The sequence below is a fragment of the Saccopteryx leptura genome, chromosome 2 (assembly GCF_036850995.1).
Source record: "Saccopteryx leptura isolate mSacLep1 chromosome 2, mSacLep1_pri_phased_curated, whole genome shotgun sequence".
Lineage (NCBI taxonomy): Eukaryota > Metazoa > Chordata > Mammalia > Chiroptera > Emballonuridae > Saccopteryx > Saccopteryx leptura.
In genome coordinates this window covers 169,685,812-169,704,535 of record NC_089504.1, presented here as the reverse complement: position 1 = coordinate 169,704,535, position 18,724 = coordinate 169,685,812, and the positions used below count along the sequence as shown (strand labels likewise).

At 45.6% G+C, this 18,724-nt stretch overlaps 1 protein-coding gene across 1 annotated transcript in view; it reads right to left on the bottom strand.

Annotated features, from left to right (window-relative positions):
- Window positions 1-17,928, bottom strand: part of ALOX5AP (arachidonate 5-lipoxygenase activating protein) — a 37,219-nt gene extending 19,291 nt beyond the window's left edge. Inside the window, exons 1-3 of the mRNA XM_066365830.1 lie at window positions 17,804-17,928; window positions 10,885-10,984; window positions 3,494-3,564 (exon numbers count right to left, since the gene is read on the bottom strand). Of these exons, the coding sequence (XP_066221927.1) occupies window positions 3,494-3,564; window positions 10,885-10,984; window positions 17,804-17,873 (241 nt within the window). The 5' untranslated portion in view covers window positions 17,874-17,928. The remainder of the gene's footprint in view (window positions 1-3,493; window positions 3,565-10,884; window positions 10,985-17,803) is intronic.
- Between the last annotated feature and the right edge of the window lie 796 nt (window positions 17,929-18,724).

The window sequence follows — 18,724 nt, the reverse complement described above, 5'->3', positions numbered from 1 at the left end:
ATTCTGGCCTGTAAGGACAGTCACAAGCAGCGCCCAAGTAATCCCATAGTCATGACGCTTGGAGCCGACTCAGGAAACCCAGCCTCACCAGGACTACTATGAACTGGAGCTAGTATTTAATTCAGTTTACATCTGGATAAAGGGTCCATTACAGCTTTCCTATTTATTAGGAATAATTGAAGGTCAAAGAGAAGCATGGGTATGAAAGTGCTTGGAAAACCTCCCAGTTATTCAAGTGCCAAATTAATTGTGCTGCCCAAGCACATTTCGTATGTCAGCTCTGCCAAGGCTCTTTGGGTACTCTCAGCCACCTAGGAAGAAGCACATTACTGTCACCACTTGGCAGGTAAGGAAATTTAGGCTCCAGGAAGTCAGTTTGCTGCAGGGTCGATGCCAGCTGTGGCCCTTCCCCCTCCACAGTCCCTAGCACCATGGTCATGGATCCATAAGATAGAAGGTAGTAGAACTATCACTAAGGTTTTACTAAGAACACTGGGACTGAGTCACCAGATATCATCCAGGAGAAACAGCACAGAACAGCGCATACGCTTCCCCCTACCTCCTGCTTGCCTGCATGTAGACAGAGTCTCACTTAAGCAGTCACCCACGGCTTCACTGAAAAAACCACAGCCCCACTCCAAGCTTTCACCAACCTGCCACCATCAGTGCTGCCCTTGTATGGAAGTAACAAAGGTTATGTTCACTCCATCTGGTCTTCCTGTGGCTTCTTCAGAATCCTGCAACAGCACCAGACTGGCTTTCCAGGTCTGGACCTCCTGCCTTACATTTGCCCAAAAGACCCATGAGGACAGCCATATTTTTCCTGTCATTACTCTGTGCCTGGCATCATGCCTGGCACATAAAAGTCAGATAGATGGGCCAGGGAAGAGGTGGAATTTGAAACCAAGTCTGAGTTCAAAACATTGTTACCACCAACAACACATCAATAATAACGTTCATTGGTGTTCTATTGTTAAACTGAACTATATGAAAGTGCCATTTTTATGAGCCACACCTGATCATATAGCAGCAGTTTTATATGGTTCAATCTCATATGCCAAGCACTGTGTTGGGATAGATGCACATACGTCACACAATCATCCTGGGAACACTATCATTCCTGCTTTACAAAGGAGGAAATTGAGGCTTAAGAAAGCTGAGTAACAACCCAAGGTCACAACAGCAGCAAAAAAATTGTCTTCAGAATTGTCCCCAGTCCATCAGTCCCCAAGATCCACATTCTTTCCACAACTGTGCCTTGTCTCCCAAAATACTATTGTTATGTGATAGATAGAAATCCAAAGCACAAAAAGAACTGCTTTTGGGCCCTGGCCAGTTGGCTCAGCAATAAACTGTTGGCCCGACGTATGGAAGTCCCAGGTTTGATTCTCCCCAGGGCACACAGGAGAAGTGCCCAGCTGCTTCTCCACCTTTCCCCCTCTCCTTTCTCTCTGTCTTTCTCTTCCCCTCCTGCAGCCAAGCCTCCATTGGAGCAAGGTTGGCCCGGGTGCTGAGGTTGGCTCCATGGCCTCTGCCTCAAGTGCTAGAATGGCTCTGGTTGCAACAGAGCAACACCCCAGATGGGCAGAGCATCACCCCTAGTGGGCATGCCGGTGGATCCTGGTCAGGCACATGTGGAAGTCTGTCTGCCTCCCTGCTTCTAACTTTGGAAAAATACAAAAAACAACAACAAAAACAACAAAAAAAGAACTGCTTGTGAAATTCATTCTATTCTCTAAAAGTCACAAAACAGTCACAAGTCACAATCTGCTTTAGATGAAGTTTTTCCTGGTTTGTCTGTGCTAACTTACCAGCTCATCTCTTTTACCTGGAACTAAACTGAATAATAACCGGAGCCAGAGTGGGAAATGGCTGCACTTGTTGCCAACGTGCTTGTAATGGTGTACGTCTCTGTAGACCTGGGCCACCTCGACCAGCAGGAGGGGCACCGTGGGTAAAACCTGGGCTGTACAATATTAAATTCCGAGGAAGCCACTTGTCCCTCAGGGGCTTGGCCTCCTTCCCTGTAAAGTAAAGGTTTGGACTAGAATGGTTCCCAAGGTTCCTTTCAGCTAAGAAAGTCTACAACCTACTCTGTTGATAAGGTATGGCAATTATTGAACCAGTTTTAACTGAGACTTCTGTTCCCTGGCAATGCCAGGGCATTTTTAACAGGGAATGCATTGTCCCAGGCTCTGATACACCAGCAGACCCCCTTCGTCTTTGTCTAGCTGGAACAACTCTGGATTCATGTACAGCAAGTATTATCAAAACCACAAAGGAATCATAACTCCTAGTAGGAGCATATTTTGACTTGGTGTTTCAAGTCTTGCTGGACATGTTCCTCATTTAACTCACACTAGAAAGTGTAAAATAAATAGTGAGCTTACAAACAGCCTCAATGGAGCATAGAAGGAGACAACAGGGTGTCCCTGAAGTGGTTTCTGCAGCCACCCCTGACCCCTCTTCTCTATCCCTGCCCTCACTCTTGTCCTTCACAGCACCTCTCACTCTTGGTGACAACGTAGCCATTCACTGACTTTCTGTGCTTCATCTTGCCAACCACTGTGGGCTTCCCTGCCATCTCTTTATTGGTCACTGTGTACTCAACACAGTGGGCGTTCTGAGTTTGTGTGTTTTATAAATGAATCAAGTAAAAGGCTATAGCCCCAAAATAATCCAGGATATAGCCCAAGAGACCCAGGATCTCAATCTGGTTTGTCATTCACCAGCTGAGCACCCTCAAGAAAATCACCTTATCTCTCGGAACCAAAGTGTCCTTGAAGACAATAGGGGAAATAGTATCCACTCCACCTACTTTAGGAAGTGGAAGGAGGTAACTTGGGTTAATAAGTTCCTCAGAGAACACTAGCAGCCTTTTCTGATACACCTACTGTGCCACAGCATGGATGCTGGCCAGCTCATACCACGCCTCCACCAGACACAGTGCCAGTCTCCAAAGGGGACCAAAAACTATTACTCTGGTTTCCATTTAATTTTTAAAAACACTCTGAGAGCCAACTTGCTGAAGTCAAGACTGTGTACTGCTTATAACTGGGGAAATCTTGGAGACCTGGCATCTGACATGACTCTGCAGACACGGCCCAAGGGAGAACTGCCAGGCCGGAAGCTTATTAGCAGAAGAGCCAAGCGACAGCAGTCCCAGAATAGACGCACTGGTGCTCTCATTTAGGATGCCCTTGTACCTGAGCTAACACTGTTTAAGGATTCTGAGTCACATTTAGCCTTATATCACCCTTGTCAGGGCACACTCCTAACCAGCCCCCAGGGAGCCAGCATTAACAAGGCATTATCACACCAATCCCCAGGCACAGAGCCTGCGGAAGACACAGCCTCCCTCTCAGGGGTCTCACCTCTCTAGGGCTTCACAGATCAGAGCTGGAGGTCAGGCATAGTCTTTTCAACAGAGAGCCTGCACTGACACTTCCTCAGGCACACACCAGGGAGGGCCCACAGAGGGGAGCTGCATTACCTTGGCTGCACAGTAGCCCCGCGCTCCAGAGCACCACGAGGAAAGTGGGGTATGCATCAACACAGTTTTGGCTGCAGAATAAATAAATACAAAGAAGAAGAATTAGCAAACATGTTGCCTCAGTATTACCTGAAACCCCAAATTAATAAGCACCATCACACCAGCACAAACCCATTCATAATTCCACATACATTTACCCTCGAAAACTGGTGCCAGTGGCCACATCAGAAAGGGGCAGGGAAGCTAAGAACTATAAGATTTCACTTGACTGTGGGATATAAAAATGAGACTCATAGACACAGACAGTAGTATGGTGGATAACAGAGTAAGGGGAGTAAGGAGGTAGAGAGGAAAAGGGGGCCAAATGTGATGGGAGATGGTTTGACTTTGGGTGATGAGCACACAACACAATATACAAAACATGTCTATAGAGATGTACACCTGAAACTTATATGATCCTATTAACCAATATTACCCCATTACATTTAATAAAAATAAATAAATCTAAAAAAAAAACAAAAACAAGCACTGGCCAGTGGCATATTGGACAGAGCAATATCCTGGAGTGCCAAGGTCACCGGTACAATGTTGCCAGTGCCATCCTGAGGGGGCTGGCTCCATCCCAAGGCTACCAGCTCAATCCGGAGGGCACTGGCTTGACCCTGAGGTCGCCAGATCAAGCCCTGGTCAGGGCCCATATGAGAAACAATAAATGGGATGCACAACTAAGTGAAACAATAAGTTGATGTCTCTCTCTCTCTCTCTCTCTCTCTCTCTTCCTCTCGCAGAAAAGAAAAAAGAAAAAAAAACAGACAGGAGTGTAAAGTGACACATGTTCAGAACCTATTTACACTCTTCCCTGGTGAAACCCACTAGAGATTCAGTTTCTTGATAGATTCTCTTTGGCAGGATTCCAGCTCCTGGCTTTGCCAACGTGCTTCTGGAATTGATAAGTGAGCAGTGCTGTGGTGGCAGTCAGGGTGGGGTAGCAGGGAGAAGAGCCCAGCTAAGAAGGCCATTATGTCAGACACACAGCTCAGATCCTCAGGCCAGGCAGAGGAAGGAAAGGCAAAGTCACACATTAAGGAAACCAGGATTCAGAAAAGCTGGTTTTCAGAAAGGTATCTTGCCAACTGTGCAATTGCTGTGTGTAGGGTTCAGTCCTTGCTCCCACGGACAGACTCGCATTCTACTGGGCTGGTGTTCTACACCTTTGTCTCCTTTAAGTTTACCGCTCCCCTGTGAGAAAACTTGGTTACTGTACGAGATTTCAATGGCGGCTGTAACAAGTCGCCACAAACTTACTGCCTCAAAACAAGACAAATTTATTATCTGCAAGTCACAATATCAAATGGGTCTCATTGGGCTAAAATCTAGATGTCAGCATGTCTGCTTTCCTTCCAGAGGATCTAGGGCTGAATCCGTTTTCTTAACTTTTTCAGCTTCTAGAGATCACTTGTATTCCTTGTCAGTGGCCCCTTCCAACCTCAAAGCCAGCAATGGCTGAGCAAGTCTTTTTAACGCTGAATTGCTTTTACGCTGAATTGCTCTGACACCAACTCTTCTGCCTTCTTCCTCACAATTAAAGGACTCTTTTCATTGCCCTGGGTCCTACCCAAATAATCCAGAAAAATCTCTTTATTTTAAAGTTAACTGGTAACTCACCTTAATTCCTCCTTGCTGTGTAATATAACATATTCTTAAGTACCTGGGATTAGGATAGGAGCTATGGTCTTTAAGGGGCCATGATTCTACCGATAATTACTACTATGTTTCAGATGAGAAACAGAGGCTGGAACAAGTTGAGTATATTGCCCAGGGTCACCAGCTATGAGTAGCAAAGCTCAGATTGACACACTGGTCAGTTTGACTCTAAAGCAGATCTGTTACCTCTTTGACTATAAGAAATTAAATAGTGAGGGTCCTCTTAAGGAGTTTACAGTACAGATCAGGACAACTGATGCCCATATCCAGGCATCCCCAAACTACGGCCCACAGGCCGCATGTGGCCCCCTGAGGCCATTTATCTGGCCCCTGCCGCACTTCCAGAAGGGGCACCTCTTTCATTGGTGGTCAGTGAGAGGAGCACTGTATGTGGCGGCCCTCCAACGGTCTGAGGGACAGTGAACTGGCCCCCTGTGTAAAAAGTTTGGGGACCCCTCCGGGGACCCCTCCCCATATCCACTGAAAAACAACCCAACAGTACAAGGAGACACAGAAGGGGGAGGGGCAGCCCAATAGAGTGGAAGGGCATGAAACTAGGATTGAGTCCCTGATCTGATACTGACCAACTATCACCACTGGCAGAGCAGTCTCTCTAAATTTATTTTCCTTACCTGTGAAACTAAGAGACTGATAATGAACAACTCAAAGAACCATTTAAGCTCTAATAGTTGGTGGTCTAATTGGTTGTTCTCAAAGTGTGGTCCTAGATCAGCAGAATCCTCTGGGAAACTCATTAGAACTACAGGTGTTAATGCCCTCCTAAGAAGTCCAGAATCAAAAATTCTAGGTCCAGCAGTTCATATTTTAACAAGCCCTGCAGGGGATCCTAATGCATGTTCATGTTTGAGAACCATCGGTCCCATGCAATTCAAACTATGCAGGTAAAAGCCAAGAAGCAATTTTCCAAATATATCTGGCCTTTTATCCAAATTTCTTCCTTGGAGTCCTTCATCTGGATCCCTCTTGATCCAGTTCTCATGATTTTCCTCTTCAATCAACTGTGAACACCTGTTCAAACTAATAGGGCCTAGCATCCCAGTGGGACCACAGGGCATTCTGGAATGACCAGGAGAGAACTCAGAGAGAGTCTAGCAATGTTCTCAGCCACTCTGATGATCACAACAGCCTTTACTGCAGGATCAATGAATGTGAAAGCAAAGAAACCAGTGTGTCCTATGCTAGGATACAGACACAGGAGAGAGCAGAGCTCTCCAGGTGTTCTGGATGCCCAGGATTGTCATTATCTAGTGGACAGAGCAGGATCTCCTTACAAATATCAGTTGGGATGCAGTTTTGGTGAATAAAAAGGTCCCAGGGTGATAGCTGCAGCAGTTTTTATACATTATAATAGGACAAATTGACAGCCTCAGGACTGAGAATGTGACCCATTCTCCAGTTTAAGAAAACTAGAGTGAATATAATTTTTTTATTTAGTTGAAAAATATTCTGTTACTGATGGCATCTAATATCTGATGCTCCCACAGTTTGAAAGTCTATTAATACCAAAGATTATCCCTTCTCCTTCCTCATGCTTCTGCTTTGGTTGTTGGTTGGTTGGTTGACATTAAAGTAGTGAGATTTTCTGGATGGTACAACATTCCTAAAATTTCTTTATTGTCCAAAAAATTTGGTCATTAGCCAGAATGCCCTATAATTTGACACTGGATCAACCATTCAGTCATTCTTGCCCTAATTAAACAATGTCTACCAAGTCAAATGAAACTCTCCCAGCTATAAGAGAATGGGTTCCTCTTGTGTATTTCCAGAGCATGTCTCAATCCTGTCCCTCTCCCAGGCTGAAACCAGTACCTGTCCCCATCCAGGACCCCTGACATGTCTCTACTCAAACAAAGCTCCATGTAAGCATGCCCCCTCATAACAAAGAGCTGTTACTGGGATGAATTCAAGTAGCTGTGGTCAGTGACGCATTGCCTCTTGGGCATTCATGTAGCCTTTAAAGCCACAAAGCCTCGGTCCAATGTGGGAATGCCACTTAGTGTCTGTGTGAAAGTGAATGCATCTCCTAGCCACACAAAACCTCAATGTTCTCATCTATTGAAGTTGAATGGAGACATCAGCAATTCTCTCTCTGTACTACTGTGGGAATAACATGAGATAAAGTAGTGTCTTGCTCACAAGCAGCATTCAAGAAATGGTGGCTATTTTTGCTCTAACGTCTTCCTTCTTAGAATCCCTAATGAAATTTGTCTTTCCTACTGACAAGTTTTTATTATTTAAAGTTTTCTTTTGTGAAGAATTTTGTGCCATTTTTTTTCTGTAAGACAAAACTGACAAACCCATTTTTGTTCTCAGTGCCTGAAGTCTAACTGTGAACTACTCAGCAGATCTCATGACATCTCACCAAGCTATGTTCAGTTTGCTGTGCCAATGTTTTAATGAAGAAAAAGACTCATTGCTACTTTTCCTTTAACTTTTCTCCACCTTTGGAATGAGATATAGAAGCACTTAGTGTTTTGTTAGCTGGTATAGGTTAATTTAAAATAAGTAAACAATAGTAATGGTATCAATACTAATTAATAGACTCAGTGAAGATCTATCACCTTCAAACGATTGATAGTGAGTCTAGAGTGAATTCTGAGAGGTGCAGGGAAGAAGAAACACAAGAGTGACATTTCCCAAAATGCATTTTGTGAAACACTAAATCCTTGGTATGCTCTGCAAAAATAGAGGGGTTCTACAGTTAAATAAGATACCCCCTTCTTGGAGAACTAAGAATCACAGTGCCCATAATATTTTGAAGGCTCTCAAAAAGTTTTGCTGTACAGAACTTGTTCTTCTTGTAACACCTGTTAACAGCCCATGAACTTGTTACCTATGAAACATGTACTATGAATTAGACATCTCCTCTCCGCAACCTATATTTACCTGCATTAATGGGTCAGTTAACTGAGATTTTTCTCCAAAAAAAACAAATTTTGACTGCTCTATCTGTGCTCATCATCTGGGAACAGGGCATTGAACTAGGTTTTATTCCAATGAACAGTGATTCAAGGTCTGCCCTCATGGGGATAGGGGTGGAGAAGACCATAAACAGAAGGCAAGTCTGAGCTGATGGACCACATCTGGCTGTGATGTCTGTTTATCAACTGCCCCACAATCTTGAACTACCTGTATTAATCAATAGTGATATTTTATATTGAAAAATATGCATCGGGTTTCTCAATCACCAGAATCATTTATCCTTCCTGTTGCTTGTCCTTCATAGCCACAGTCTATAAACATTTATGATTCTGTACCCCATCAACCAAAAGTTTTGACCATGCAACCCTATAACAGGTATATTTTACATAAACTGTATACACATACTACTCTCCACCTGTATAGCAAAAATGAGTAAACCTGAAGTTTCTATTTTTTAGATAGCAAGGTTAAAGACATGTTTTCTTCTTCTTGTACCCCAGGAGTTACCATACACCTTTCTTTGGTGCTTTTGGAGATCCCTGGAGAAGCTATTGCTGGGTAATTTTCTACGGGACTAACACTCACCCCATCCCTGTGGTTTCCAGAAGCAAGTAGATGGGGTCCTGTGGCTTTGGTCAACATGCCGTGCCCGGCTGCATTGATTCCCAGCACCTTCTGTGACACACCACCCACCGCAGGCACAGACACACACCAGCTGTGAGCTAGTCGGGGAGAAAGTGTCTTTGTAACAGAACCACAACAGTGTCTGGGCAAACTTTGTCTTACAGAAAGTTCTTCTTTACCTCCCTCTCCCCCCAGCTCTCTCTCCTCCTCTTATTATTCTTTTACCCCTTCTCGTAAACTTGTAAAGGTTAAGTGGGAAAGACACTTACTGACACTGGTTTGGGGAGCTGCAGGCATGGGCAGCACCAACTACCTGCCATACTCCGCTAGCCACTTCTTGTGTCAGGAACCCCACACCACTGCACAACCTCCAGTCACCCTCCAACCATGACCAAACGGCACTTCTGTAATTCAGATTCTGGAAACAGGGTAAGGTGTCAACATGGTGACTTTTTGGAAACAAAGCTAGCTTGCTCCAGAGGAGAATGGTAGAGACAGAAGCCCTGACCTACTGTTTCTTCTTCATTGCCAGCAAAAGGTCATTTCTTTTCTCCGAAGGGAGAGTAGAATTCTTGCATGGCCACACTGCCTAACCTCTTCAAAGCATACGAGCAGAGAAATGCCCGAGAACACAGCGTAACTGGTGAGAATGTTATGGGATGAAAAAACTCCTCATTCCAAACCTGTGGAAAAGTATCAATATTTGTTTTGGAATCTATGTTTGGAGAGGTGTTGATGTAGCCCCAGGTCAAAGACACCTTTGTTACAACTGTTGCACATGGAGTATATCTGAAGGGAGTTCTCGCCTCTCCCCCTACAAGTGGTTGATGGTACCTTGCATGCGTTCCCTACCCCCCCTTGGAATGATCCAAAATGCCTACATTCACATCTTTAAATGTCTTTAACTGATTCTGAGAATGAATACACTGAAGGCCCAAATGTTAAAATAGAAATCTCCCTTAAGGAGTTCAGCAAAGAATTTCTTTCAGATCAAGCTGCCAGAATAACAAGGGGGCAGGAGAGGGACCAGAAGGTCAGCCTGGGACCCTCTACACATGTGCCCATGAGTAGCTCAGAATGTGTCTGATGGGGACCAAGCGGGACGATGATGAAGTATGCTATCTTTCCCATTCCTAGGCCTCACTAAAAAAAATAAAATAAAAATAGGTAGGTAAGGCAAAGGGCAGAAGAGAAAGCATGCTGGGGACTGTGAGGAAGGCCTGCCCATTTGAGAACCTTTGAAGTTGCTCTAATTTACAGAAGCTAACAGTAGCCCCAAGTGTGGAACCTTCACCCCATCTGCTCCCACAGAGCCTCTGTCGCTTCTGGGTGTTGTTTTTTGCCAATATAAAAGTCCTTTTTTTGGGTGGCCATGACTCCGCCCTTGGAAAGATCTCTAAGGACATCAGAGTCACCTCCAAGCCAAGCTTGGTCCTAAACCAGCTCACAGCCAAAACCTTCCTTCTTACAGGCTGCTGGTCACAGGCACAGAGGAACAGCAGAGAGGCTGGGCTGAGGCTTCTATTCCAATGCATTCTGCACAGAGGAAGAGTGAGGGTTTTAATAAAACCTACTGCATCCCAAATAGCCCCAGCTCCTTCACCAGACTGTTCAGGTGTTTTCAAACAGCTTTTATATTCAAAAGCAAAGAATGAGAGGCAGGAAAGCCACTGCATAATTTCCCCATTTCTTCTGTCCTTGTTCTGGTTGCTCAAGGAGAACAGCATTATGAAATGTACTGCATCACCCCCAGACTTCCACTGAGGGAACCGCAGGTCGGTGAGTGCCAGGCTGCTGCCCGCAGGTCCTGCCTGCTACTTCTGCAGCCGGAAGGTGAGGAGTAGCGGGTTTTCATGCTATTACCTCTGCACTAACCCCACAGGAAACTGGTCAACTATGTGACTAAATGACTGGCCCCAGGCTCCTGGAACAAGGGGGAGCTGTGGTGATCTCCTTCCTCACCCACAGTCCTCACTTCCCTTCTTTTAACTCACTTACTGAGATGGTGGGGGTTTCCACAAATCCTCCCATGTGGCTTTGAGGGTGGTTGTCACTCTAGTAGAGAGGCCCTGTGCCCATGCCCCCCTCTGTCAGTCAGGAGTGTCAAGGTTTGGACTCACTTGGCAGTGTAGACACGCTCAAAGGCAAGTGTCCCCGTCCTCTGGAAGCTCCGCCCAGGGTGGGTCCTGCTTTCGTGTTCCACCTTGTGAGCGAAGAATCCTGCCAGGGGAAGGTTTGCATTTGAGTTATAACCGGCATACTCATGAGCCTCCCATCTTATCTTAAATATTAAATTTTTTTGTCTTGACCTCTAAATAGCCCAAATGTCCTCCATCAAATGTCATTCAGCAAAAATGTATTTAGCAACTACTCTCCCTGAATCACTGCATTTGGTGTTGCTGAGACAATGGTGAGCAAAATATAACCCCCTTCCCAGGCCTTTACATTTGAAGGGAATGGAAAAAGCAATAAAGCAGAAATTACTCTATAATGATGTATGCCAAGATGAGATTGAGTGAGACAACAGTGCTATAGAGGGGCAAAGGAGACAACTTAATTCGGTGTCCGGTTACAGAAGAATCCCTCTACTCAAGTGGAACAGAATATGCAAAGGTGCAGAGGCAAGAGCTGTCCTTCCTTTAGTATGTCTAGCTTATGACGGAAAGTGAGGAGTAGAACCTGGTTGAATTACAAATGAGGTCAGGGAAATAGATAGGTGATGAGTTTTTCTTTCAGTGACATTACTCTGTTATCACTTGTCATGAGCCAGCCACTTAGCTTGCATCCGAGAACAAAACACGCAAAGAGCCTTGGCCTGGGTTGCTTATGTTTTGACAAGAACAAAAGAGAAGAAGACAGACCATGCACAGCAAACTGAATATGTCCATTATAATTATACAGTGTGTAGAGTTAAGGACAAAGAGAAAGCAGAGCATGGTCTGAAGCCACTGGAAGTGCCCAACAGGGTAGATAGACTGAGCCTACATGAGGAAGTAGTAAGTAAGCCAAGGCTTGAAGAAGATGATGGTTGAGAAGTGCTCACTGGATTTAACAGTGCAACTGAGACCTCAATGAGAGCCATGTTAATAAAGTTTGAATTCCTTTCCATCTTGAGGAGAGAGAGGACTTATTGACAGGTGTAAGCTAAGCCATGGTGTAATAAGAAAGTCACTGTGTTTTTAGTGAGAGGGGTGAGACCATAACAGGGGAGAAGATGGGAGGCAGCCAATTAGGGCGATGGCTATGGGATATAAGAGATGTCAAGGAGGAGGCCTGGTCCAAAGGGTTTGTCTATAAAGTAGATGTTGAGGATAGAGGTGAAGGTCTCGCTCTCTACCTATACATCTCCCCTCTCCACATTTTATGCCATCACTCCTCTTTCAAGAGTGAAAATTGGAAAAGTGATATTGTCAGGGATCCATCTATAAGGTTCTCTTTCACCAACTTCTCATTAACCTCCACAGAAAGACATGGAAAAGATAGGTTATATTTTAATAAAAGCCTCTTGTGTTTTTCTGTTTGGCAAAAGTGCATTTCTTCCCCAAGAATGGGCTCATTCTGAGCCCATGTCTAGGGCCGGCTCATATGAAGAAGGATCTACCATACTGCAGGCACTGTGGCAGGCATGCAACATAGGTTCCCTTATTGGGCTCATCCTGTTCCCACTTTGTAGACAAAGATGGTATGGTTCAGGGAGGCTGCATAACTCTGTCAGAGTCACTCTACCTGGGAGCAATAAATCTGGGGATCAGCTCCAGCTGGGCCTATGGCGATATGTCTCCTGTCATTGTCACACTGACAGTCACTGCACAGATTCCCTTGGCTACACAGGGTTTAAGCACATGTCTGCCCATTCTGAATGTCTCTTACATCATTTAATTTTTTTTGGGGGGGGGTATTTTTCTGAAGCTAGAAACCGGGAGAGACAGTCAGACAGACTCCCGCATGCGCCTGACCGGGATCCACCCAGCACGCCCACCAGGGGGCGACGCTCTGCCCCTCCAGGGTGTCACTCTGTTGCGACCAGAGCCACTCTAGCGCCTGGGGCAGAGGCCAAGGAGCCATCCCCAGCGCCCAGGCCATCCTTGCTCCAATGGAGCCTCGGCTGCGGGAGGGGAAGAGAGAGACAGAGAGGAAGGAGAGGGGGAGGGGTGGAGAAGCATATGGGCACTTCTCCTGTGTGCCCTTGCCGGGAATCGAACCCGGGACTTCTACACGCCAGGCCGACGATCTACCACTGAGCCAAACGGCCAGGGCCATGAATGTCTCTTCTTAACACAGAATCCAGTGGAAAATTCTAATCATTGTCTTTCCAGAATCCAAAGTGACATCTGGCCTCTGAACAGGTAACCTGGGCAATATTAAGAAAGTCAGAGGTTATTTCTATAGCCAGCATCACAACTGGACTCAGATTCCTGTGTCTGCCCTTCTTCCTCTCCTTGCTCAGAGAACAAACCCCTTACTCTTCCTCACAGCTTGCCCTCTACCTGTGACATTGACCCCATTCCTGCCACTTCTTCAGGACTTTGTTTCATTGATGTTTTCCTTATTTTCTGAATCTTCAGGCTTTTTTTTTCTTCTCTTTACCCTGAAAACACACTCAAATCTTTCTTACTCTTAACACAAAACAAAAACTAGCCTGTCTCCATCCAATATTACACTAGATATACCTCTCCTTCCCTCTAAGCTAGACGTGAAAGTGTTGAGCTACTTTGATCCACTTTACCCCAATTCCTTGTTATCCTCAACTATGTTGAAGAAACTGTTTGTGCAAAGACCATTAACACACTTATCTTAGCCAGCTGCTAACATTAGGCCAAACCAGAGAGAGACAGAGGTAGCAACACCGAGAGAGAAGGCTGCAAACTGTTCCTGAGAATCAGCCACACCCAAGGCATGGATAGCTGCCTTCCCTATGTTATTTCATGGAATACCTTCAACCAGTACATGTGGAAGCTATTAATAAATTTGCTTCTCAGTTGAGAAAACCGAGGGTCAGAGAAGTTAAATAACTTCTTCAGGATAACATTTTAAAAATTGTGAGACTTTAGTTAACTGCAAAGTTAATATGAACCAGCAGTTACCTGCACAAGAGACATCTATCTGCACTGTAGGAAGAACATGGCAAGATGGGGAAAGTGGGCAATGACAAGGGACGGTGCAAACCAAGACCTACGATAAATTATCATTTGAAGAGGAAATGTTACAATTGATTCTGCAAACACAGAAGTAGCAGGCATCATCTGACCTTTTCCAGAGAACAGAAGTAGGACTGGGGAATAGAAGTTACAGGGCAGATTTCACCTTGATATTAGAAAGAACTTCCTGGGTAGTGAACTCTTGAATAAATGAATTTGAAGCACTATACATAGTGTATGTGCCTACACTTTGGAGGAAGTTTGAATCCTAGCTTCACCTCTACTGACTCTAGGACTTCCAACCAATAGTTTACCTTTTAAGTCTCACTTTGCTTATTTGTAAAACAGAAATAATAATAGTATATATTTCATAGGGTGCAAGGATTAAATAAGATAATATTACGCCAGCATGAAAGACTGCACTTGACACAAAGCAAACTCTTATCACGCCTGGCAATGAACAGGGCACACTCAGTTGGTCGTGAGTTCTCCACCACAGGAGTATTCCAGGAGGAGCTGCTGAGGATCTGTAAGGAAGATTTCTGCACTGGAGAATTTCATGAGTTCCTGATCCTGTTTCTAGAGCCCATCAAACCCCAGGTTAGGTTGTGAAGTCTTCCCATATGGAGGTCCATGACACTCACTGTGTGAGTGTGAGTATTGGGGTGGAAGTGGAAGAGAAGGCGTGAAAATGTAGGTAGTCCCTACTTGCTCTATTTCTCTCCTTACCACAATTTTCACAAACCCTTCTGACTGCAGGGCCATCATGTCCCCCTTCTTGGCTTCAGAGTAAGAAGAGACTTGAGGGGTTGCCACTCTTGGAGGAGAGTTGCTGCTAACTCTGGCCACCTTCCCCCCACACACACACCAGAAGGGCTGCAGGACAACCTTCCAGCCAGAGAACACCTTTTCTCTGCGGCCACTGGCTAGCCTCACTCTCTCCTCCCCATCTAATTAGGTTGGCTTCCTGTGGAAAGCACTTTCTCCAAACCTGTGTCCACCCTTTGCTCCGGTCAAAGCTGCTGGCACCTGGGCAGCAGACATGGCAGGTTCTCTGGAGGCTTGTCATAAGAAGTGCATCTATCTGTCCTCCCTGGGAAACCAGGCTCTGGTGGCTCTGGCCTAGCTTTCTTAGAAAGGTATCTTTCAAACTTGCGGATTTCCCTGCATGTGCTCTGCTGGATCAAGCTGGAAGAGGCCACAAGTTCAAAGATCTTGATGACGAAGGAACATTTGAAAGGCATAGGAGGAAGTTCCAGCAGGTGGCCAGGCCCTGGCCTCTCTGGAAAATGGGCTCACACAGCATATGGAGGCACAGAGCCCCCAGCCACCGGCACAGACACACACAGACATTCCTTGGGACAAAGACAGGTGTGCAGTGCCAGTGCCTGGCAACAGCATGTAAATGTTTCTTAAAACAAACAGGAAGGGTATGGAATGATATGTTGTGGTTGAGGGGGAGAAAAGCAAAGTTTTTGCATATTTTCCGAACTCCATAAGGTAGATCTATGGTTGCTACATTGAGGTTGATTAGAATTGCAAAGAGAGGCTCTGGACATACATTTGGGCTTTTGTGTTTGCCTGGCAAGTCACAGAGCAAACAGGCAGAGGTGTTGTTTCCCAAGTCACTGGAACTTTTCTTGTTCTTCTACCTGGTACGTTGAATAGTTACCAAAAAAGATCTTACACAGTGATCTCTGCACTGCATGGGTGCCTAGGTCTGTGCCTCACAAGGGAGCATAGCTTGTCCTGAGCCACCAAGGGGGTGACAAGGGATCCTTCTTTGGTTTCAGTCTGCCCCTTCCACAAACATAGGTGGAGCAGCACTGTACTAAGTCATTCTAACCTCGTGTTAACAGCTGGAGTTGCTCACAGGGGGCTGGGGAGGGGTGGAAACTGTGATGGGGGCCATGTAGGGTCTTCCCAGCATGAAAACATCTCCAGGCCAAACCAGTGGCTCCATGCCTGTCCATGCGCCATGTACCCACCAGAAACCCTCCATCCCAATCACAGTCATTGGGCCTCTGGGAGACCACAGTGTTCTATCTTTATCTATCTTAAATGGCCTGTAGACTGTGGTTAAGACACAGACATTTGGCCATCTACCATTCCTCCTTCCCCTTTGTACCAAAGAAGTTCTTAATCTCATGTGCCAAAACTAATTTAAATCTTACCACCTGGCTCAAGTCTGCTCAGGGTTTGCTATACCATTACAGAGAAGCCCAGCACCCGCTCGACAGCCCAGGGCCAGGCCCTGGTCCCTCTCCATTAGGAGAGATAAAAGACTATTCTCATAGCAGGAGACACTGCAGAAATCCACCCCCATCTCCTTTCCCCCACCCCACCCCCACCTCCAAACTGAGAGAGAGGAGCTCAGAGAGAAGGCCGACTGCCCAGCTCAGCTCAGCCATCTTTGCTGGCTGTGAGACAGCACTGGCTACCTGGTCACCACACTTGTCAGCTATTTGGATGGGTCCAGGGGAAGGGCCAGAGAGAAGACCCTGCACAGAGTGAACCAGCACTGCTTGCCTACTGCCCAACTTCTGTCCCCAGGGAGGCCCTTGCAGGCTCGCTGCTGACCGTGCCTGCCCATCTGCTCCCACTGCTTCCCTCCCTAGGGGGCGGGAGCCACAGCTCTCTGCTCACTGCCATTTCTCCCCGTAACCAGGCCACTGCCTGGCACAGAGCGGGGTCCCTGTAGGTGTGTGCAAGGATGAATAAACCCTTTGCTTGTTGACAAACTGAGGGAGCCCTGGCACAGTAGCCACATGACATAGCAGTGGCTTAAGGAAATGGTGGTCTAAACAATCAGTTGTTCCCTCCCAAGCTGCAATTCTACTGACTGTGACTTTATGTGAAAATGTTTGGGTCAGAAAACCACAAAGTGCTCTCCCATATAGGAGACCTCCTCAGAGTGTTCAAAGTTAGGCCTCTGGTGTGGGGAGCCACAGAGAAGCCTCACTCTGTGCCCCAGAGCTAATCACCAACCTCTGTCCACATTCAAATTGGGAGAAAATATCAGAATATCCCAAATTGATGAAATATTTAAATTCCAAAGTGTGATAGTGTGTGAACATTCATTGCTATGAAGTTGTGGAGCTGCCCTTAGTAAGTACTCCCCTTTTCTCTCTCTCTCTCAATAAACTGCAGATTACAAAGCCACTGGAGATACTTATGAAAAGAGTCTGATGCAGCCCTAACAACTCCAAGCCTTTAGCAGAGAGTCCAACACAGTCCTACTTTTCTCAAATCTGGGTATCCTGCTTGGTTGTTTTAAAAACTGATAGCAGGATTAGTGGACATGTAGCCCCAACACTAGAATGTACCCTCCCCTCTCTTTCTTTATGTAAGTGTATAATGCATATGGAAAATCCTTCAAAACTTATACATTGCTAGAGGGGAAAAAAATATAACAAAGGACATGTTTCTTCAAAAGAAAAGAAAAGGTTACACAGGTAAAATAACGATAAGGTGATCTCCCTTTCACAATCCCCCAAATTCACCTTTTATTTTTAGCCTCCATTTGACAAGTAACCTCAGATGCACTAAAGTCAGCCCAGCTGATCAGAGTGAAGCCCAGTGTCTGAGTGAACATATGTCTCATCTTCCCTTTCCAGGCACTGGCCTTCCTCTGTGGCCCCATTAACTAATAATAGTTGAAATGCTGATTGCAGGCCCTTGGGTGAGGGGCTTGCCAAAGCCTCCAGGTGGCTTCCCTGGCGGTGATAAGTTATCACCATCAAAGTGAAAGAAACCCCTAGTCCCTGCAAAATTACATTCAAATAAAAAAAGCAACAGATATAGATGAAAAGTACATACACACACAGAGCTGCATAAGCCTGACTTTCAAACAAATAACATCTCCCCTGGCTTTCCCTCCTGAGTGAGCAGCTTCCCTTACCATTCTGGACCACGCTGATAAGGGTGACGATGGCCAACAAGACAATATTGCCCAGGGTTTCTTGGTCCATGTTTGCTTCAGGCTTACCAGGGAGGACTGCTCCGTGGCACTCACGTCTGCACTGTGCAGAAAGGGGAAGTGAGGGCCTGCACTCTGTCTTTCATCATTAGAATTTCTGAAGGTCCCAACACAATTACACAGTGCTGCCTTCTTCTTCCTCCTCCTCTTCCCCTCCTCCTCCTTTATAACTAGCCTCCAAAGTGCCCTGGCTCAGTGTGACTTGCCAGGAGAATCAAGGAAGAAATATAAAAATTTGTTTTTTTATTTATAGAGAACCAAAAATATCTGTGTCCTGAGTACAGATCTTTTTGTACTCTTTTGAGGAGGAATACTTAACACATGACAGGGTCCACAGTAGCAGCCAGGTAATGAGGCCTGGATAAATGAATGAGTGAAAGAATGGATTGGGGAATGAATGAGAAGGAGAAGGGACAGCTGAAGCCACAAGAGAATTAAAACTATACCAAAGACTTGAGATAAGGGGCTGAAATGGGGATGTAGATGGCCCCTAAAGAAAACCTTTAAACAGGAAGTGTTATTAAACAGTACAACTGGCCTCCATGAGGTAATTGTGAAGACACCTGCCCTGGTGACTTCTCAACATAATGATAAGAAGACAGAGAGGGTGTGAGAGCAGGGCTGCTGGGTGGGGCAGGTGGTTGCTGTCAGTTTATAGGACAGCTTTCTCTGGTAACTGGCAACCCCTTGGAAATTACAGAGAAAATGCAAGATTCCTGCAATCTTCTTTCCAGACTCAACAACTATTTGGCAGTGATCAAGAGGAGCTTTTTAACAAAGCCTCACTTGGGAAGAGAACATTGGCCAGTATACTTGGTGGCAGCAAGGAGCTGCCTCTTGGTG